Source organism: Artibeus jamaicensis, unplaced genomic scaffold (genome assembly GCF_021234435.1).
Source record: "Artibeus jamaicensis isolate MK-2021 breed Jamaican fruit bat unplaced genomic scaffold, CSHL_Jam_final contig_3214, whole genome shotgun sequence".
NCBI lineage: Eukaryota > Metazoa > Chordata > Mammalia > Chiroptera > Phyllostomidae > Artibeus > Artibeus jamaicensis.
Window position 1 is genome coordinate 1,025,270 of NW_026521760.1, and position 24,344 is coordinate 1,049,613.

The 24,344-nt window shown below is 37.7% G+C and overlaps 1 protein-coding gene across 2 annotated transcripts in view; it reads right to left on the reverse strand.

The window, feature by feature from the left end:
• Positions 1-24,344, reverse strand: part of KIAA0825 (KIAA0825 ortholog) — a 412,101-nt gene that overhangs the window by 231,453 nt on the left and 156,304 nt on the right. For both annotated transcript variants that reach the window (XM_053663574.1, XM_053663575.1), the window contains 2 exons: positions 23,069-23,179; positions 3,625-3,764 (listed from right to left, as the gene is read on the reverse strand). In XM_053663574.1, coding sequence (XP_053519549.1) covers positions 3,625-3,764; positions 23,069-23,179 — 251 coding nt within the window. The remainder of the gene's footprint in view (positions 1-3,624; positions 3,765-23,068; positions 23,180-24,344) is intronic.

Consider the following 24,344-nt stretch of genomic DNA (forward strand, 5'->3'; position numbering starts at 1 on the left):
CTACCAAAACAATTGCTTTGGTTTTTTGAAGTCAGTAATCCAAAATAGTGTTTAAATTTTAAATTCTTCTATAAACATCTGTAGTTGGGAATTATTTTTCTTCACATTTAAGATGGCCTAATTTAAAAATAACATCAACAAACATCACCAAATGAATTGTCTCATACTAACTGATCTATACCCAAAGGATGTTATAAACCACCTACCATGTGAAGCCAGTTTATTTTTATCAAGTTTTAGCAGCATGAGCGTTCTTTCACTTTCATATGTGGAATTATCATCCACGGCAAAAACATGACTTCGCTTCCTAGAAACTGCAGCCTGAGGAGCACATATTATACCTTAAAATTTTATAATTCCTTTATTTAATTTGGCTATTTTCTGACCCTCAGTGAAGTTGTGTGTCATATTACAATATAGTTTTTCTATATATGTTCTGCTGATTCTTTTAGACTAAACAGAAATTCTGATAAATCACTTTCATAGAGCCAAACCAAAAGCTGCAGTCATCACTCTGACTATAAATAAACCTCATATGTTTTAATCTTTATATTGTGTGGCTGTCTATCAAAAAAATTCTGTACCTAACAGAATTTAATAACTGCTTATTTATGAAGAGAACCTGGTTTTAAAATATGTATAATAAAATATCTACTTGAAATCTCTTTATTCTTATTCATGAGCCAATTTAACACAAGTTAAATTTCATCAATTAGACTGTAAAAATACTATTTATAAACAAAAAGCCTCACATAAAAAAGCTGATAATTAGGTTGCTTGAAACACCTAATTCAGCATATATTACTCTAAAATTTGCTTTCTTAAAAATATCATTAAACTTCTAAATTACCAAATGATGTTCTGAAATACTGAGACTTCTAAACAAGCGAAATGAAAATCTCTGCAAAATATTACAAACTTATTTTTATTACATAAGAATTTCTATCGCAGTCTAGTTAATAAGAGTTGATCAGTATATTGTTTCTAACTCAAAGTGACAAGACTTTTTCTAGAGTTCAATAATTCAGTCAATCAATTGATTAGTGAATTCTGTCACTTCATCCTTTCAGATTTTAAAGTGGCTAATAAACTCAATATAAGACAATGCCAAAATGGTTATGTAACCCTGATCAAACACCTAATAGACCTTGAGAAAATGATGGGCATTTAAACAGATCAGATAAATACACCTGTGTGCCCCTGACCACCAGATGGAAGGTGCTATAACACGGTGCGTTTGGTAGCTGAAGTCTTTCATACATGCCAGAAGGTGGGTCTAATACTTTTGATAAGCAAATGTGAGACTTATTTGTGAGAAAACATGGTTAAATATTCAAAACTACAATACTCCTTCCTGTAATAATGGCTATATCAGTATAGTAAAAATGTTTGATCTCACCTGATTTTCCAGGCTGTTCTATATAACTATCACAGGAGACAATTTTTCTTCTGGGATTATGCCCATGAGTTTCAGCAATTACACTGATATTAGAGCAATGCTCCAGCTGTGTCAGATACTATCCATGTCACATAGCCACCCAGTTTCACATTTTATATCCAAACTAATCACTGACTGGCCAATCACTGGACATTTTCTATGAAAAGTACTGCACTAGTTTGAGGAAGAATATAAAAATCTATGATCAGCCCCAACTACCTAGCTGGAAAGACCAGTTAAATACACATGCATCAGGGTGTCCTTGTTGATTCAACACGAGAGTGAACAGATTACAATTCTTCCAAATACTCCTAAAACCCACTCCAGGATTTCATATGTATAAGGATTTGTCCAGAAAGGGCAGAGGACAAAACCCTCTCTTTCAGTTCAAAATCCAGGTCTATCCATCCTTTTGTGTACCAGCTACTCATGTCTCTGAGCATATAACATTATCTTAATCTCTCATGTGGTTGTTTTAAACAGTACATACTTTATACGGTTATAATAAGAATCAAAGAAGATGACAAATGTAATGTACTTAGCACAGAGCCTGAAACCTAAACAAGCCAAAAATAAATGTTGGCTACTTGAGGAAGCAGTTTCCCCAGCACCTGTTTTCCCTTTAGGAGGTGAAGTTACAGCCTGAAGCTAAAGAAATTGCTCTAGAGTGACCTTTTTGAGATGTCAGGCCCAACAGTGCTGCTTGGGGTCTAAGGGAATAAGGTCAGTTCAGGATTTAGGATAGGTGTAATTTCCACACTTCTGCAGGAAACACAGTAAAACTTGAGGAGTCGTGGTAACTTTGACACCACAAATTTTCTGGATTTGAGAGCATCATAATTGTTTCTCCAGGGGAGAGTATATATTCTCACGAGGGCTCAGGAGTGAGGCACCTTGGGAAGCTCTTGGGTGGATGGGAGAGGAAAACATGGGGAATCGGTCCTGAACAGATATGAGAAACCAAACACTTCCTGAAATGACCAGTGGTTTGGAGCGGGGAAAGCTATAAATCTCATTTCAATACCAACAAGCTGGTAGGGCCTGGTGACATTTGCCTCATTCATATGCAAATATAATAACAATATAAGGTGGAATGTGCTAAGAGCAAATAAGCAACCAAGATAATGGATACTGTGAAATTCAAGGAAGAGATCATTGTGAACTGGAGACTTTAAAGATCTGGAACATTAGCTGGTCCTTGCAGACTGGTAAAAAGAGTTGTTTTTCGACGGGTCTTTCAAATCGAAAAATGGGTGAGCCAGGTTGTGCAAGGAGCATGTGCCCTGTGGCTTTGGGGAGAATGGCTGAAATATGTGTGTGTGTGTGTGTGTGTGTGTGTGTGCGCGTGCACGCAAGGAAATAATGGGAAACACAGTTAGAAAACTAGGGCACACCTCTAAATATCTGAATGACTGAAGGTCAGGGGTTGGTCCTGCAGGTGATGGGGAACTAGAGAAAAACTATTTTGATTTGGCAAATGGAAACTGAAACTGGTGATTGATGAAATTAATATGGCTTCCTGGGTGGTACAGAATAGGAGGAGAAACGTGTGGGGGTGAGTGAAAGTAGTTAGAAAACTCTTCACAAGTGTTGCAGGAGAGCAGTGGGATGCATTAGACCGGCATAGCATTACTAACCATTTTCTAGAATAACACTTACAGAGAAAAAAATCTAATTAAGAGAAATGTGGTCTTCAGTTACTCCTCAATTTCCATTCATAATTTTCTCATGATTATGTCTCCATGCCCCAATGGATATGGCTGTAAGCCACAACTTGCTTGTTTATAAGTTATATAAGTGCTCTTAAAGATCCACTGAAATTTCTAGTGCGGTTCTAATGCAATCTTTCTCTGTTTGGCTCTCTCTTAGGTCTAATTGAGACTCTGTTTTGGACGTATAACTGTGTTTCTATGGTTTTTTAGGCATTTCAAGTCCCAGATATTGATAATTATGACAGACGGTATTACCTAAAAATATTGCTTTCCCTTAATCAGAGTCCCTGAAAAAAAATCTCTCCAAAAGGCTTATAGAGCAATTCGGTATTTTGCCTGCTGCTAACCACTGACTGTAAATACAGTGCAATTGGTTTACATCCTTCTGCTAACATTCAAGTGGGAAAAGAAATTTCATTCAACTCAAACAATGATGGGGTTTTTTGAGGACATTCTCATAATTACAACACTCACTTGAGCTCCTCAGCAAGATTTTCAGTAAAAAACCATTCTGGTGCAGCAGGGTTTCCAGAAGCAGGTTCCAGTTACAACCTGGCTGAGCTAACAGCAGTTTCAAGTGCCCCTCGGTCGTCAGTTGTCCAGCTGATGAAGTCCTTTCAAAATGCAAGATAAAGGTGGAGTAATGAAGTTAATTTATCTATGAAATTAATATCCTTAAAGTACAGATGTAATGCTAACTCCCTTAAACGTCAATTCCTCCAAGATTACCCTGAAAATGCTTTCATGCTTGCTTACTTTAGGGTTGCTCAGGGAAGGAATTACATTTAATCTCAACTAGCTAAAAGCAAATTAACATTTGGTAGCTTGCCAAATTTAAAACTGATACAAAATAACCATGCCTATATTTCACAGAACTATGTCTGTTTTAGTTTCATGGAACGAATACAAATCATTTATGCATTTATTTGGCATGCATTTATTTGTTCATTCACCAACTTATATGAGTGCCTACTGTATGCTATTAACTCCTTTCATTATTCATGGCAAGAAGTTCTAATAGGTTTTGGTTACAGTGTAACTTGTCATGTACTATGATTGCTGATAAAACCAAAGGAATTCAAAGCTTCTGTCAAGGGTCAACCATAATCTAATTATTTAATATGTAAAGCCTTAAATCAACATGCAATCATGAGAACCACTCTAACAGTCATGCTGCTACTGACTTGGGTAATCATTTCATCAAAGAAAATACTTCCAAGGCAAATAAACTTCTATTTGGGAAATTATCATCAGTGTTGAACAGAAAATCAAAGTCAGGACCCCTTATCACCACTTCCATTTCCTAATGAATCAGCAGGAGATAGGAGAGTAAAGTAGAAACTGAAAACTGATAACATAATTCATGTTTTTCTTCTAAAATCTTAACATTTAGATTGGCTAAAGGTCACAACACCTAAAATCAGCTTAGGACCACAACAAAAAGGCAAAAAATGACCAGACTCAGTCTGGTGGCAGCCCTATGAATAGTTGGGGTGGCGGCATGGGGAAAAAACAGCGCTACAGAGCAATGTGAACATGTGAATGAGAGGACTACAAACTTCAGTGTGGGGAAAAAAGCAGACCAAAGGGCATTGCTGAGAGAAACAATTTGCAGAATCATTTCCAGACGAAATTTACAGAGTGGTGGACCATCCAGTTATCAACATTGTCTAGACCGGTGGTTTTCAAAGACCAGCAGCACCAGCATCACCTGTCAAATGGTAAAAATGAAAATTCCCAGGCCCATCCCATGGAAATTCTGGAGATGGGCCCCAGAAATGTGTGCGTGAACAAGCCCCCGGCAGGAGATTCTGGTGTATGCTCCGTTTTGAGAGCCACTGTGGTAGGCAGTGCTTCCTGGGGCACAGGTCGTAAGGATGGACCTAGCAGCATCTTCCTGCCTCTGTGCCTCGGTGCCCATTCAGGTCCACCTTGGCTGCCACCCCTGCAATAATCCTTTACTTACCTTAACCCTATCTACCTTTCAATGTGCAGCAAAAATCTTCTGTTAAGTCTCCATTACACATTTCTCTGCATAGTGGTCTGATTCTAGATTAAAGCACTTAGGACAAGTATACACATTTTAGCACTTTAGCATTTCATCAACTAAAAGTTTATCACTCTATCAGAGTCAAACCTTGTGAGGACACAAGAATTTGTTTTATACCTCCAAATGTCCTACCAGCGAACTAAGCACATTTAAGGGATCTATAAATGTTAGCTGATTGGATCAGAGGCTCATAAATGAGTAGGAGAACTCTTAAAAAATAAAAAAAAAAAGAGGATGCTTTGCCAAAAGGCTGTTTTAAGCAAAAGTGAAATGATCCAAAGATATAAAATGAAGAAGTTTCAAAACACCCACTCCTTGGCTTGGCTTGGCATTTGGATCATCTCACAACCTTATGATACACAGACTTCAGCCTGCACCTGAACTTTGGGCCAACTCAGTCTTCCCACGTGAGAGTCTGATAAACACGGCTAGAAGGAAACTCCTGCCCTGAGGAACCACGTCCACCAGGTCAGGAGTTGTGAATTACTGCAAGTCTTCCCAAATTGGTCTGCCTCTTACAGTAGTTTCAAATATGCAAGGAAGGGAAGAATCCACTAAGAGAGCCCTTCATACTGAAATATCGAAGTAGATCCTCACAATGGCTGTCCCTACTCCTCCCCTAAACCCCAAGTGCTGACTCCTGGAGGCTTGCTTGGGGTTCAGTAAGGAAAAGCAGCTAGTTGGTAGCAAGTGGTATATTAAAATTGACTTAGCTTTTGAACATTTCCTATAGATTTTACTTGAGTCAAGTGCTGATTTAAGGACACATTTAATGAACTGAAAGATTCATTAAATCTTTAAATAAAGATTCAGTTCATTCAGTTTGATGGAGTTTAGAAAAGGAGGCAGTTCTCTGAGAAACAGTTGGAAGAAGGAGGTTGGTGCTACATCATAGGGGGGCCTCATGAGTGGAAATTTGGGGCCCTTTTAAGAGTTTAAGGCAGATGAGTTTCTTGATCTGACTGCAGTGTGGAGAATATATTGGAGGGGGTTAGTGTTTTTGCTCAGCCATTTAGACATGTGATAAAACAAAATAATTTGAGTGTAATTTTATACCACTGTATGTGAATACTTGGTTATAAATAAAACCTTGCATTTGCCAGATGGGAAGCTGTTTGTTGAGATGTACCTCAATTCTGGGACCTTTCAACTTATTGTAGATTTTGAAATGTACAGTACAATGACTCACTACAAGGAAAACTGAAATATTACAAAGATTCCTCAATCACCAAGCTCCGAGAAACGCACGCGCTGAGGAGTCTGTGCTGTGCATATGGAGAAGCATATGTTCCCTCATCCTTGGAGCTGGTGAAGCTGTGAAAGTGAGATTAGCCTCACAAAAATGACAGAAAGGGAAATTTTATATATATTTATATGTGTATCAAATGTGTACATGTTGAATTCTACTATAATACAAAGAAGAGAACAAAAATGTGTAAGTCTACTGGAACATATAAACCTTGTGTTGGGAGACAGGATGAATTTATGGCTAGATTATATAAGGTTTATACTCTGATAAATATTACATTTCTGGGGCATGAATTGGCCTAAATAATTTTTTAAATCCAGGTGGTAAGTAATGAGATTTATTGATAATAATGAGATTTATTGGTTTGTGAGAATAATGTAAGATTTTGTTATTCTGCATGGAAACATCATGAAAAATTTTAGCTGTATACAGGTATGTATACTTTAATATTATTATTATTTATCAAGCACTTCACTTATAATTTCTGTAACTTAAAAATATGTATTTATACCAAAATAGAAAGCTAAAAGAAATCTTAGTTCTATTAGCGCCCACTAGCCTGAGTTCCCACTGCAAGATGAACAGCCCTACTGCTCAGAGCACACGACCGCAGATTCACTGAGATTCTATGACGTCTCTCCAGAAAATGTCCAGCCATTGTTAATACAACAAGAGAGGTCTGCATGACATGAATGTAACCTGGCAGCCAAGAAGAGTGGACTGGAATATGCATGCATGAACAATGACGACTTCACTGTACTAGTCAGTGGGGGCAGTAGACAACATTGAGTGAGCATGTGTACTATGTGGCTGTCACATTCAAAATGACTGAGCGAGTAGAGCAAAAAATCTGCCAAAACGAAAGTCCAGTCATCCCAAAGGAAGTTGACTGGTTCTCCGCCCTCAAAGAAGATGTGGCAAAGTCACAGCAATGTCAAGACCATGTTGACTGTGTTTTCTGACTGGGAAGGTGTTGTCCATCATGAGTATGCCTCTCTAGGATAAAAAATTAATGAGAAATACTACCTCAATGATTTTTGTTGGTTGAGAGATGGAATACGACAAAAAAGCCTGCAGCTATAAGCAAATGATAATTGACAGCTTCAACATAACAACACACCCGTACACGTATCACATCTCATGCAGTTTTTTTGCTAAACATCAAATCACCCAGGTGACTCAGCCTCCCTACAGCCCAGATTTGGTGCCCTGTGACTTCTGGCTTTTCCCAGAACTAAAATCACCTTTGAAAGGAAAGAGATTTCAGACTGTTGATGAGAGTCAGGAAAATATGATGGGGCAGCTGATGATAATTCCAAAAATGAATTTTGTAGAGTGCTTTGAACAGTGAAAGAGACCCTGGGAGAACTGTGTGAGGTTCCAAGGTGCCTACTTTGAAGGGGTTGAAGCATCATTGTTCTATGTACAATGTGTCTTATATCTTGTATCTTCTTCAATAAATGTCTTTATTTTTCATATTACATGGCTGGATACTTTATGGACAAGTCTCATATGTATATCTTCATTGAAGTACTATCAATTTGTTTTAAGATTTGATTTTAATATAAATTGTTGGAGATTTTCTTTTTGATAAATCTTTTGAGGTTTAAAGAAGGCAGCTTTTTTAACCCTAAAAATACTATACTTGTAAAAACTTCAGTGTCTAGACCTAGTATCTGCAATAACTCCAAACTCAGGAATAAAAGAAACCCTAGCATCCTTTGTAACAATGAATAAAACTTCGAGTATCTGATTGTGCTGAAAACAGTTCAGAAAAGCCAAAGATCATCATGACATGCTTTGATATTTTTCCTTTTTAATAAGAAGGAGTATGGATTGGCTGACTGTGCCTGTGTAGTAGATCTCCTTTTGTCTGGTACCTGAGAAGAGCAGGAAACAGAAGAGGTAAAACTAACCAAGAAACAGAAAAGAAGTGTTGAATAGCATTTGGATGTGGCTAGATGGAGAGTGGCAAAGATCAGCAGTAGTAATGGATGGTGAGCACCAGAACTGACAGCAGAGGTGAGGGGACCCAGCAACGAAGTGACAGAAAGGAACATAGCTCCACAGATTGGGATGGAATGGGGGGTGGGGTGAGAGAGTGCAAATCACCAGCTGCTTCTCAGCATGTGGTTCTGAAGTCAGTCCACTTGGCCTTGACTAATTCAGCAGGACCCACTGTACGTCAAGTAATGTATGTCAATCCATAGGGTCCAACAGTTAGTGTTTGGAAGGTGTGCCGTCTACATAGCCTACTATAAGTTTTTCAGAACACATATCACATAATTTCTATCCATAAGTTAATGAGGTTTAATCAAGTGATTCATTGAGTAATTGTGTAATTTCACATTGTTCAGCATTGAAAAATATTTTAGATTATTGGTTTAAGATGGAAAGGGATTTTGTAACCCAGAATGGCTAATGGCCCATTAGTTAAAGGTTACATGTCTTTTTTTTTAATCATTGAATGTCTTATATACTATTATTGTCTATTAAAAATTCTTGGGTTTCCACAGATAACTGTTTTGTTATAAAACTCATTTAAGTCGATTATTGTGCTTTAATTTAATGAATGAAAAATTGTATCACAATTTTGCTTATCATCCTTCAGCAGATTAAAATCAGCTAATTTGCTACAGGTGAGGTGTCAGATGACTCACTCAAAGTTCACTGCTAAGTTAAAGGCAAGTTAGACACTGCAGTGCTGTGCTGCTTTCTCTAACATTGTACTGTTTCCTTTCTCTGAGAATAGTTTGTTTTTGTAGTACAAATACTACAATATAGATAATGGATATAATTTTTGCTGTAGAGAAAAATGTCACAATGAAGGCAGATTACTGAAGTAAAACATTTATTATATGTTTCCAGTTCTTAAAAAAATTTACATTTATTTATTTTTAAAGAGAGGAGGAGAGGGAGAGAAACATCAATGTAAGAAACATCGATGAGTTGCCTCTTGCATGTGCCCCAACTGGGGACCAAACCCACACCAGCCATCCTTCACTTTGCAGGATGATGCCCAACCAATTGAGCCACCCTGGTCTGGGCTGTTTCCATTTCTTTATGGTGCATTCGATGTTTATTTTAAGCACAGTCTAGGTTGATAATGTGCTTAGGGTTGGTTTGCTCAGAGGCTAGAGAGGTACTAGTAAGACTAAGATTGTGGATTTGGGTAATTATAATGTCCTTTAATAGCTTATTATTGAATGACCACGATTAACACTCACTGGTGTAATTACTAAGGGCCACTGGGTTGTATTCCTATCTATTGTTAAACATATGTGACCTGGTATAAAAAAACAGCTGGAAAGATACAATATGAGGTTCAATGGACAAGCTACCTCTATTTAAAAACCAATTCAGAATTGAAATCCAAGGTAATAAAGGAGTGTGAGTGATACCCTTTTAATGTACAAAGCATAACTCAATTTTATGTGCCTTTTTTTTTTATGACATGGAACAAACTAGAATTGTGACCAAGACTATATTTCAAGGTGAGGCTCTTAAAAATTTTTGAAAAGTTTGGTTAACTGATGGGTGATATGCTTTCTTGATTTGAATTACCCTATTCTTCTTCATGTCATTGTTTTTGTCTATACTATATGAGGTCTGTCCAGAAGGTATCCAGCCATGTAATATGGAAAATAGAGACATTTATTGAAGAAGATACAAGATACAAGAAACACTGTACACAGGACAATGACGTCTCAGTCCCTTTCAAAGTAGGCACCCTGGTAACTCACATAGTTCTCCCAGTCACCATCAGCTGCCCCATCATATTTTTCTGAATGTCATCAATGGTCTGAAATCTCTTCCCTTTCAAAGGTGATTTTAGTTTTGGGAAAAGCCAGAAGTCACAGGATGCCAAATCTTGGCTATAGTGGGTCTGAGTCACCTGCGTGACTTGATATTTCACCAAAAATCTCTTCATGAGATATGATGCATGACTAGGAACATTGTTGCTATGAAGCTGCCAATCAGTAGTTGCCTATAGCTGTAGCCTTCTGAATCATTCAAATAGTTTCCACGGAGGAATGTTCAAGCTTAACACAACATTTGATGCTGACTTGTTTCTCTACTCGCTCAGTCATTTTGAATGTGACAGCCACACAGTACACATGCTCACTCAACAGTGTCTACCACCCCCACTGTCTTGTACAGTGAAGTCATCATTGTTCACACATGCTCATTCCAGTCCACTGTCCTTGGCTGCCAGGTTACATTGATGCCGCACAAACTGTTCTCGTTATATTAATAATGGTTCAACTTTTTTCCAGACAGACTATATATATACATATATGACAGACTAGTAGAACATTGGGGAATGGATTCTGAAATGCACAACTTGGGGATGGTTTCCTGTGGTATTAGGGCACTATCCTTCAAGATTTGATATTTTCTCTGAACCATCAGCCACTATATGATAACGTGTCCCCAAACAGATAAACTACATGGATCTGGGAGGGAACAGGTGAAAGAAGAGGGGGCCACTTTCACCAATGTTCTGATAAATCATTTGGGGAATTTGTGTTTTCCATCTTTGTAAGCTCCCATATGTATTATGGGAGTGGAGATCCTGGTTTCTGTGGTGGTCCTCTACCAGGGGACAATTAAGGATTCAACTAAACTAAATTTATAGTTGCTGTCTGGTCATTTTACACTTTCCATGACAGCAGTCTATTGGGCAAGGAAAGGAGTTACTATACTGGCTAGAGTGATTAACCCTAATTATCATAAGAAGCTACATTAACCCTAAATATATACCATTAGCAGCTATCATGAGGTTGATAGGAAGGAGTATGTCTGTAATTCAAGGGATTGCCCCTTTTGCTTTCATAACTGGTAATCACCATAAATAGGTGACTGAAGTAACCACATTCTGATAGATGAATGATAGCCAGGGGTTCAATCCTCTGGGGACGAAGGTGTCAGTGACTCCATTTGGCAACAACACAAATCAGCAGATGGTGAGGGAAAGTTGAAATAAGAGGTAGAGGAATGTAATAATGAATATCACTTGTAAAGTCTGAAATAATTGCAGGAGGGGATACCCTAGCTTGCCCCACTAACTCTAACATAATACATTAAAAACAAACAAACAAACAAACAAACAAAACTTTGGCCAACCCTCCCCTACAAGGATCAATGATAGGGCTGAGAGAACTTAATAGGGGAATGGGTGGGTTTCCATGGTGTGAGGAGGAGACCAAAGCAGATGCTGTCAATTATCCCACATTCTCTTGCCATTACTACCACTTAGTTGACATTGGCCTGACTTCTGAATGTAAGAGCTTGTATTTCTCTTCCTTTCAGGAAGTACCAGAGAGTTAACACCCCAGTGCAGCTCTCAATCAATACTTATGAAAACTGCTGTATTAATATCTCAGCATTCTTGCTCCTTTGGTGTGATAACACCAAGAGTTTCCCCAGAAGGTTTAAGTTCTGGTTACTCATTGGTAGTTGGACTGATTACACTGATCTTTCTTTGCTCTCTTCCTTTGTCCCACTTGCTCATTCCCCTTCCGGTGTTTTCTCCTCTTAGAAGATAAATTACTTGTCTTCTAATCCTTAAATCCTTGTCTCAGAGTGTGCTTCTTGGGGATATCCAAGATAAGACAGGAATGGAAACTCTTAGTATTTCTCTCACTTAATCCCTATTTCAAGATTATTGAGGAACTGGTCCAAGTTCATTTAGCTAATAAATGTGGCTGCTGAATTTTGAACCCATGTCTCTCCAAATTTAGGACCCATGCTAATTCCACTACTCCAGGCTTCTATTCATTCAACCTGGTTGTTATTTGATGGGTAAGTTTTATTTTCCAGCATTGAAGATGTTTGGCTTTATTTCATCTTCTGATTGAGGACACCATGTTTTTGACCCAAAATCAAGTTTGTGGTCTCAAGGCTTATTCCTAAATTAGAGACACATTATTCAAGGTACCTAGGGACTGATTTCGACCAGATGGTTCCTGTCAAGGATTACTGGACCAAATTTATACCAGAGACCATAAGTTACATGATTCAGAGAACAAAGGCAAGGGCATGACTAAAGAGAAACTAAGAGTAAAAGCCCTAAAGTGGGAAAATGAAGGTAGAGGTGAAGCCCCTCTATTACTAAACTGTATCAATCTTGGCTTTCCAAAACTGATTCTTCAAAATCTTTCTAGGAAAATAAGTAAAGACAAATCTTTAAAGCTATTTTGTCTTTTTTCTTTAAGAAAACAATTTTAGTACCTGAGAAAAAAGCTAAGGTGGGGGGAACACAAAATATATACTTTCTTCATCAGTTTAACCAAGACTGTATACATTATATGTGGTTATAGCACTGGAAATTTTTACATATAGTTTAATCTCTATGATGGTTTAACCAAGTCTCTCTGAGCTTTATAATTAAAGATGACCCAATAAACAGAAATTAGACAGGGTTCATCTGAATGTCTATACAGAGGACTTGACTTGATTTCAAATAACTTTGTTCAATAAGGTAGATTGACACTCTTAAAAAGTCTCATTTTTTCTGAGTTGGTTTTATCTACATTCCTTGGTGTACAACTTAGAGGGTATACATTCAACTTATCATGACCCCATTTTCCCCAAACCATCCAAAGACAATAATACCTAAAAGTCAGAGCTTAGCTCCTTACTTTAATGTTATACAAGTTAGCATATCCCATATCAGAAAATCTAATTTTACCTTTTAAAATATTACATTTCATCTGTTTAAGACTCTGAAGTATTAATCTAGCACCTGAGACCCTGGACACTACTGAATGACTCAGCCACCTCTTTTGAGGAGCAAATGTTATCTTTCCAGAGCCTTTAACTATTATTGTCCCTGTTTACCAGGTAATTAATACCCTGTTACAGGGAGATCAAGAAAGTTCTCCCCTGGCACCATAACCCTGGTAAGTGCAGAGACCAAATGAGAAACCAGCTCAATATTCTTTACACTTTATTACACTTGTAGTGGGTCCTTTAAAACATGTTTAGATAGTTGATAAAATCTGTAATTTTCTGAAATCTACAACTAACACAACAGTATCAATTGACTGTTTAGTAAGAACCTATGGGATAAGTGCCATATAGGCACAGTAGTTCACGTACTCCTTATGAATGCACCATGAAAGAATCTCAGAAGTGAAGGAAATCAGGTGTTTCAAGATGGAAGAAATAGCCAGCTATATTGCATGCTGTTTTCAAGAAAATCAACAAGATTGTATTGAATGTATGTCTCAACTTCCTCACCAAAATATAAATAGTTTCATATAGTACTGGAGAACCAGAGCTCACTTAGGTTAACTAGGTTAACTCACTTTCCAAGATCATAAAACTACGTAAGTCGACAAAACATGTCTGTCTAATGCGAAAACCTATACTTGTCTTCTACTATCTCCCTGCTGGTTCCATTGTTATATTCTTATTTACATAATACATTTAAACCATAATGGAAAAAGAAAATATAAATACATATGAACCTTAAGATATCTAGGTACATCAAGTACCTAGTTCACTGATATTTTCACGTCTTTTAATAACTGCTCCATAGGCTTGTGACTTTCACTCTGAAAACATTTTTTTTAAAATCCAGCTGCTTGTTCACCCACATTCAGGAACAGCCACTTAAGAGGTTTGTGTTAAAAAGCTCTCATAGCTTTTCCCCTGCCTGTTGGCTCCATGTCCGAGCTTGGCACCTCATCAGAGTACAAGCTCTCGAAGCTCTTTTCCTCACTCCTGTGGAGCAGCTGTCAGCAAGCAGCTGGGAGACCGAAGCGCTTATTTTCATCCTTCTCCCCAGATGTTCTCTCTTCAGGACCCTAGAAGCTACTTCCTCAATAAGACCATGCTTTCCATGACTGAGCTTCACCACTCAGAACAAATGTTTGAAAAGAGCTAAATGTCCCACTGAATATGGTAATATCTAACACAATACTACTTTGAACACATTTTTCCCTTTCTTCACTCATTCACTCAACTAATATTTGTTGGCCAATTTATATGTGGTAGGCCATAGAGACACAATAGTAAGCAAAAACCAGTGGCTATTTTTAAGGAATTTAGAAGAGAATATACAGATACATATACACATATATAGTTTAAATAATCATACAAGTATACTTAAAGTTACAACTATGAAAACTTTGTGCAGGAAAAGCAAAAATATGCTATTAGAAAATATAGTAACAACAAGTGAACTAGTCTTTGGTGTTGATAAAAGGCTTTCCCACAGAAGTCACATTGCTGCTGAGATAAGATAAATTCATATCAACCAGGTGAAGGAAGAAGAAAACATTTTAGACTTCTGCAAGAATGGAGGTCTAGTAGACATGCTTCTCCTCCTTATACAACCATAAGGAAGATCACAACTAATCTCAAAATTAAAAACAACCAGAACTGCCAGAAAATCGAACTGTATGGAAATCCCACAACCAAGGATTTAAATAAGAAATATTCATCCAGATAGGTAGGAAGGGTAGAAATGGGGAGCTGAGGTGGAGAGGATGTATTGTGATGGTGGCAAGGCAGCAGTGGCCGTGGCCAGCAGAACAGGAAGTCCCACATGCACATGTGGCAGATAAAAACCAGGAGGGACAACTGGGGAGCCCCAGGCCAGGCCACACAATCCACAGTTCCAGTGCCAGGAAACAGAGCTTCATAACTTCTGGCTATAAAAACAGGTCGGGGTTGGGGCAGTGGAAGAAACTGCTGGTCTCTCAGGAGAGTCTGTTTAAAGGGCCTGCACAGTCCTCAAACATATACAACCCACCCACACCTTCAGCAGCTAAAAGGACACCAGTTGCCCATGGGAAGTGGGGGAGGTAAATGGCAATGGGGTGAGAGCCAAGCAAGCAGCCTTGTTCCCTGTCTAAACCCTCCTCACATATAGCACCATAAATAGGTGAAGCATGTGGCCCCACCCCGGCAAATACCTAAGGCTCTGCCCCTTACAACATAACAGGTACACCAAGACAGGGGGTCAAAGCAGCTCTACCTAATACACAGAAACAAACACAGGGAGGCTGCCAAATACAGAAGACAAAGAAATTTGGCCCAAATGAAACAACTGGTCAAAACTCCAGAAAAAGAACTAAGTGAAACAGATACAGCCAATCTATCAGATGCAAGTTCAAAACACTGGTGATAAGGATGCTTAGAAATCTCACTAAGTAAGGCAAACACACAAGGGAAGAAATGAAGGCAACACTATATGAAATAAAGAAAAACCCACAGGGAACCAACAGTAAAGAGAGGGAAGCTTGGGTTCAAGTGAAAGATTTGGAGCATAAGGAAGAAATAAACAGTCAATAGTACAGAATGAAGAGATAAAAATTCAAAAATACAAGGAGTTAATAAGATGATTCTGGGACATCTCCAAACATGCCAACATAGGAATCATAGGGATGTCAGAGAAGAAGAGGAAAAGCAAGAAATTGAAAACTTATTTGAAGAAATACTAAAAGAAAACTTCCTTAATTTGGCAAAGGAAAAAAGAAAAAACCCACATAAAGTACAATATAAAGAAGTCAAAAGTAGCTTAACACACTCAGGGAAGGAAAAAAGCATACAAATCTAAAACAGGATTACATTTAGTAAAAGCATAATAGAAACAAAAGCAGAATAGAAATAAGTAGCTATAGCTTAGACTGGACTGGCCATGAAGGGGAACATCACGTCCTCACTGTAAGAGAAGATGAGCAGTATAGAGTGAATGAACTGCTCACTCACACTGATCATCCTCACTGGGGTAAGTGTGCAGCCATGACCTACCTAGCTAAGAAAGACATGAAAAAATTATTTGGAAATTTTTTTAGATATGCAAGAACATGAAAGTTTGGAAAATAATAAAAAGCTTTATAACAAATCACAGTACTATTGACTAAGATATTATTCTGTTGTGAACATTTACATGAAAGTACAGTATGGTGTCATAGGACTAACCTTGAAATTAATATTTTCTCCACATGCCTTAGTTTAATCTAATAGGAAACCGATGACCCTTTTAAAATCAGCTCACATTGTTAGCCTATACTATTGCTAGGGATAATGAATGCACGTACATTTTACTTACTGCTTTGAAAATGCATTTGCTTTCCCTAGAGTAAAGTCTTCTACAGTCTGTTCTAGGAATTCTAGGAGAACATGGAAATTCTATTTTTCCCAGTTTTTATACTTTATAGTTTTCTTTAGTAATCCTATAGAAAAATGTATGGCCCACACAACTGTTCTTGCATTTGTAACTCTTTTTTTTAAATTCATTTTTAGAGAGAGGGGAAGAGAAGGAAAAAGAGAGGGAGAGAAATACCAATGTGTGGTCGCCTCTCACGCACCCCATACTGGAGACCTGGCCCTCAACCCAGGAATGTGCCATGACTGGGAATTACAGCTGGCACTCAATCCATTGAGCTACACCAGCCAGGGCTTTAACTCTTATCGTAAGTCATAATTTTGTATCTTTCTCCTTGCCTGATTCTTCCTTGTCGCCTGCTTTTAATTCATTATCTTAATATATTTAGTACTATTAAAAGCTGACTGAGGGGACTTCTGGCCAAGATGGAGGTGTAGGTAGACATACTGTACCTCCTCGCACAACCCAAAGAAGGAAAACAACAAATTTAAAAGCAAAAAAGACAACTAGAAATGTCAGAAAATTGAACTGTATGGAAGTCTGACAATGAAGGAATTGAAGAAACACTCATCCAGACCCGTAGGACGGGCAGAGACAGGGAGTGGAGGAGGAGAGGACTCACAGCAAGGTGGTGGCTGGAAGACCGGGGCAGGCAAGCACAGTGGCTGGCGGACCCTGCGAGGTGGCGGCTGGCGGAATGGGCAGTCCCATATTCTCATGCAGATAAACCAGCTGGAGAAACTGGGGAGCGAGACAGACTCTGCAACCCAGGGTTCCGGCATGGGGAAATAAAGCCTCAAAGTCTCTGATTGAAAACACCTGTAGGGGTTGAGGAAGCAGCGGGAGAAATTCCCAGCCTCAGGGGAAAATTAGTTAGAGAGACCCACAGGGTCCTAGAATGTACACAAACCCACCCACCCCAGGAATCAGCACCAGAAGGGCCCAATTTGCTTGTGGGTAGCTGGGGAAGTGACTGCAAACTGGCAGAGAGCCGAGCAAGCAGCACTGTTCCCTCTTGGACCCCTCCACCACATACAGCGTCACAACACAGCGAGGCGGGTTGCCCTGCCCTAGTGAACCGACACCTGGGGCTCCGCCCCTTACCACCTAACAGGTGCTCAGAAACAAACAAACAAAAAATGGCCCAAATGAAAGAACAGATAAAAGCTCCGGAAAAAAAATACAACTTAAGTGACAAAGCGATAGCCAACCTATCAGATACACAGTTCGAAGCACTGATAATCAGAATGCTCACCAAACCAGTTGAATATGGTAAAAAATTAGAGAAAAAGATGAAGGCTGTGATAAACGAAATAAAGGAAAATGTACAGGAAACCAACAGTGACGGGAAGGAAACCAGGACTCGAATCAATGGTTTGGACCCGAGAGAAGAAATAAACATTCAACCAGAACAGAATAAAGAAACAAGAATTTTTTAAAAATGAGTAGAGGCTTAGGAAACTCCAGGACATCTTTGAACCTCCCAACATCTGAATCATAAGGGTGCCAGAAGGAGAGGAGAAAGAGCAAAAAATTAAAAACTTATTTGAAAACATAATGATGGAGAACTTCCCCAATCTGGCAAGGAATAGACTTCCACAAAATCCAGGAAGCTCAGAGCGTCCCAAAGAAGTTGGACCCAAGGAGGAACACACCAAGGCACATCATAATTACATTACCCAAAATGAAAGATAAGGAGAGAATCTTAAAAGTAGCAAGAGAAAAGGAGACAGTTACTTTCAAAGGAGTTCCCATAAGGCTATCAACTGATTTCTCAAAAGGAACCTTGCAGGCAAGAAGGGGTTGGAAAGAAGTATTCCAAGTCATTAAAGGCAAAGATCTGCATTCAAGATTACTGTATCCAGCAAAGCTGTAATTTAGAATGGAAGGGCAGATAAAGTTCTTCTCAGATAAAGTCAAGTTAAAGAAGTTCATCATCACCAAGCCCTTATTTGATGAAATGTTAAAGGGACTTATCTAAGAAAAAGATAAAAATATGAACAGTAAAATGACAATAAACTCACAGTAATGAACAACCTAACCTAAAACAAAAATGAACTCAGCAAATAACTAGAACAGAAATAGAATCACAGAAATGAAGGTCACATGGAGGGTTATCAGTGGGGGAGTGGGAGGGGGAGGGAGGGGAAAAAGGTACAGAGAATAAGTAGTATAAATGGTAGGTAGAAAATAGACAGGAGCAAATTGGGAATAGGAGAGGAAACGTAGAAGCCAAAGAACTTATATGTACGACCCATGGACATGAACTAAAGTGGGGGAATGCAGGTGGGAGGGGTGTGCAGGGAGGAGAATAAAGGGGGAAAATAGGGCAACTGTAATGGCACAATCAATAAAATATATTTAAAAATAAAAGCTGACTGAAATTCTTTCTGAAACAATAAACAGGTATAAGTAAATAAGCAAATAGATGAATAAGTTACTAAGATCCTCCATAATATTAATAATTCAGTTACTGCTCCTCTAACCCTCCTCTTTTAAAAAAAAAGGCCCAATATATTTTTAGTTTGTCTTCATCTAACACATGTATTTTCCCGAACAGTTAATTTCAGTTGCTAAGTTGAAAAATAAAGTTTTGAGAAATAATTTGGGCATAAGAGACACATTGAAACAGCTGATATATGTGAGAGAAATAGATGGAAAAGTGGAGATTTTTAAGGTCATATGATGGTGGTCTAGGAATTCCCATTACAATGTCTGACAAATGCAAATCAATAACTTGAGTTAATGTGAAATTACTTTTATTGCTGTCCTGGGTTTCTCCGACCATAACACTGCTCTGAACATGTTGAATCATGAATCACATGGACCATGTCTTTTTAAGCAGATTGTATAGACCTGCTAGACAATAATTGTCAGAAACTATTGCACTCAGTGTAGGGGGTAATCATACTGTGTCTTGCATGGAGAATTTAGAATGGCAAAGGAGAGACAAAGGCATTCCAGGGGAAAAAAAAACTACCAAAATAAAAAGACTGGATCTAATAATAACCATTAAATAAAAGTTAAAGAAATGAAATAACTATGTCTCAAAGGCAAGCAAGGAGAGCAACAGCTGGAGCAGAGAAAACTCTTGTATGCTCCAGGAAATATAAAACAGTGTGGGTAAAACAGTAGCAGGAGACTGACAGAATGAAAACAATATTTTACAAATGCCAAATAAGAGTAAAATGGACTGAAGTTGTTGTAATGGGTTCAAGAGAAAGGATGGTTCTAAGATAACTTTGGAGGAAGAATCAGCTGAACAGGATGACACTCTAGGAACAGGAAGAGAAGCAGCTCAACACGGAAACCATACTCAAGTTTCCACCATCAAAGTACTGAAGAATGATGACACCCCTAAAAGAAAAGACAGCATACATGGAAGATGGGGAAAGACTGGAAGGAAAAATTAGTTACAGACATAGTATTGGGTTTCCAGTGATACAATGGGCCATTTAAATGAAATATGGGCCGTTGGACAAATAATGTTGGAGTAAAGGCAAGTGCTCAGAGCTACAAATAATTTGTATGGAGGTTATAGGGTAAGCCATGAGAACAGAGCAATGAAACAGAGTTTCTTCACTTTTAAAAAGTTTTTGTCTTATTAAAATGAATTTTTTTGCTATAAAAAATTTAGAAAATATGGAGAACTATCCAGATAAAAATTAAAATTGTTTGCAATCCTACCATACAAATATAAAAACTATATACTCTCTAGTATATATTCTCTCAGTGTTTATTTTTATATATACATTTTTAATGCTATCTGCATAGTAGCAGGGCTCAATACTTCTCAATTGTATCCCACCTTTCAAAAAATGTTCACCCTCTGGGATATAGGAACTTTCTCATCCTGCAAGCTTGGGGAATCAGCATTCTAGACCCCTCCCTTGGAGGTAAATACCACATATTAGCATAATAGAAGCCCTGCAAAGCTGAACCATAAAAAAGACAGTACATAATGGATAACTAACAATCTTAGGTTTTTTCACAGACACCTGTTAACACCCTTGAACTGCTTCCCTTTTGAAAAGTGGATGTGTTTTTGTCAGGAGCTTGAACTCTGAAAGGGGACAAATCTACAGGTTAGAGTCTGCCTCACAGCTTTGTTCTCTTCCTTTCACTTCACGCTCCACAAAGACGCATGCAGGTGCTTACCTTCCAGAGCGGTGCGAGGTCTGAAAGGGATAACACAAACGGAGCACTCGGCATGTCTAGTACGCAATTCACTGTAAAAACTGGACCCGTACGTCCCCCCCCACCATAAATCATAATTATTTGTGATTAAATATTTTTTAAATCAGCCTTTTTAATGGCTCCACATTAGTCAACCCTATGGCTAACCCATAACTGATTTGTCTAATTCCATATTGTAGGAGATTTATTTCCATTTTTTCCTTTCACAAATAATACTTCCATGAACATCCTTACATATAAAACTTTGTCAACAGTTCCAATTACTTCTTTATGATTGATTCCTAGAAGTAGAATTGCTGAATAAAGGGGCATAAATATTTTTAAGGTTTTTTGATACAGCTCATAAAATACCCTTCAGAAAGCTGGTATCAAATTGCGTTTCTTCTGTGGGCTGACTAGCCACCCCATGTTTTAATCTTTCTGTTAGGAGAATCCTGAAGATTGGTTGCTACACAGAGCAGAAAGAAAGAAAAGTCTCACTACATTTATGCTTGCTTTCAGTATAGAAAAGAGGAAGAACTTCCTTATAAGATGTAACTATTTGAAAGATAGACAACCTATTTCTGTGCTCACTTCCCAGGCCTCTAGTTGCACTGAACAGAGCAAGCCTGCAAGTGGAAGTCTTACAAAGTGATACATAAAGGACCATGTAACTCCAATGGTTAAGATAAGCAGATAATACAAATGAATTAAAACTATGTAAAAATAACAGGGAAAACGAATGTGTTTAGAAGTTTGGGAACTTATCAAAAGGACCAGTTGCTTGCTTAACTCACACTATAAGATATCTAGTTGCTTAATTTGTTACTTTGCCAATAATGAGTACTAAAAAGTTTGCTGTTTAATTCTCAATGATATAAGTGTGTATTTACATGCCAGGGGACAGAGTATTAAGGGTATTCCACCTCTAGAAATCAGTCATAAGGAATTAATCAGAGCTGTTGAAAAGTTTCATATGTAAGTGAAATAACAACAATACGTTGGGATCTTTGCAGGTAGGGTCTATATCTCATTGATCTTGGAGTCTCCCTTACCTATATGATAGGAAAATAACAGGTAAATCATACAGAGACTTTGTGTATGAGGTTTTCAACTTTCTATTAATGGGTAGGACTCTTGTTCCTCGAGAACAAGAGAGAAATACATTCAGTCAATTTAGATGGTGAAATCACTGATAGTGTATTTCCAAGGTGAATCAAGAATGTTTGGGGATTCTTCCTGAGGCCCCCAGCATAGATGGACCTGGAGAACATTATGCTAAGTAAAATAAGCCAGGCAGAGAAAGACAAATACCATATGATTTCACTCACATGTGGAAAAGAGTGAACAAAATGAACTAACAAGCAAAACAGTGACAGACTCATAGATAGAAAGCAGGCTGGCAGCTGTAGTGGGGAAGGGGACTGAGATGGTGGAGGGATTGAGCAAAAAAGAAAACTCATGGACACTGACAACAGTGTGGTGATCGCAGGGAGGAGGGGAGGAAGGAGATAGAAGAGGGTATCGGGAGGATAAATGGTGATGGATGGAAACTTGGGGTGGTGAACACAAAATACAGCATACAGATGATGTGTTGTGGAATTGTGCACCTGAAACCTGTGTAACTTTGTTAACTAGTGTCACCCCAATAAATTCAATAAAAAGGAAGAAAAGAATTGTTGTGGATTAACAGTAACTTCTTTCATTATATGTAATATAGTTATTCACAGATACCAAGAAAAGATTCTTTCTAATGATATATTTAGCAAAGAATCAAACTGACTTTCCACATAATGCCACAAAATGTCATCAGATTACTCTAGAAGTACATTTCACACTTTAAATGATTTTTCCTATATTTAAATACTGTTAATTAGATAATAAAAGTGAATTACCTTATTCATAATTTTAAAAGTTACTCCTCTCTCAACTTTTACTAAGGTTCTCAGTTAGTTACATGAATTAATTAGTTTGCTGTCTTTTTGATAATTAGTTGGAGAACTGCCAAATCCCCAGTCATGGGTCAAGAAGGATGACTTTTTAAATGACTAGGCAATTCTCTAAAATAGAATTAAATTCCCCAAATTACCATTTTCCTACTATATCAGCAAAGCTTTGAATTAGTAGAATAATTGTGAGGACTCTATCTTGGATTCTTGAGCTAAAAAAAAAGGTAAACAATACTTTTAACTTACCTATATCTTATACAATATTGTACGTTCTTTTGGCAAGATATATTTACCTCCATGGATAAAAGTTTCTATTAAACTTTTAAAAGAATTACAGCATTATAGATAATATAGCATTTAGAGGTTCTTACCTGAGTAAAGAAGGGTAGAAATGTGATATGCAAGAAGACCAATATAATGGCTGTCTGAAAAATGGCTTTAAGGAATCTGAAGCAGAATCATCTATGCCATGCTGAAAAGTCCTAGGGAAATAAAAATAACTGTTTCAGAATATTCAGGGAACATTAACTATGAAGACCATCAACACTTTTTATTTTTACTTAGTAATCAAAGATAATGATTCTTTGTCTTGTGTTAGAATGGATAACATGCCCATGTCATCCACTTAACAGGTGATTTGGAGGCTTCTGTATGACAATCCTTACCCTTGAAAAGGTTTTGACAATACCACTATCATTGAACTTGTTAAAACATCTCACATTATAAAATTCATGAAAAATAGATGTATAAAGCATAGTACAGTGAATATTACTTATCCCTCCTTCCTTAACCTGGATCCAATATTAACCTTTTGTCACACTGCTTCATTAATGTAAAAATGTTTAGCATAAAGGTGCCTCTTTTAACTCTTTAAAGTGATTTGTAAAACCTAAACAATTAATTATAATTTTGTATTCTCCTAAAGTCCTACAGGGAGTTTGTAAAGAATAATTTAGCTGCAAAATATATTACTATGATTTCAAAATTAGAATGATTTGGCCAGAATATCTGGTCTGCATCTATCTTTGGAGAAGTGACTGTAACATTTTTCTAGACTGACCCAAATTCAGCAATAAATCTTGACTAAAAAAGAAAGGATCTGTCACATAAAATCTTTAGTAGAGAGATTGGTTAATAAAATTTTATAATAACAGGAGGCTGTATTTGCCTACATGGAGTTAAGAGTGACAATCGGACCACTTTATTTTTTTTTTTCAGACCACTTTAGAACTGGCAGTGTTTGAAGTGGTGTTACTTCTCTTTATATGAAGAATAGAAGCAATTGCATCTTTTAGATAACATGGAGACGGAATTCTACTCAAAAACCTGTCCCTTATTTTCATTTCACATCCTGATTCTCATATCCTTGTGTTTTCTAAATTTGAACTCTCTCTTATTTGTCTTGCCAAGTAAAACACCTTCTAATTAAATATACTTAGACAGAGGACTTCCGCCAAGATGGAGGTGTAGGTGGAACCACCTTGCTTCCGTGCACAACCAAATCTAAGAACAACTATTTTTAACAACAATAAACATAACCAAGCCACACAGAAAATTGACAATACGGAGTCCAAAGACAACGAAATGCTCAGCTAAACCGGTAACAGGAGCGAAGCCAGCAGCGGAGCAGGTTGGCAAAAAAAAAAA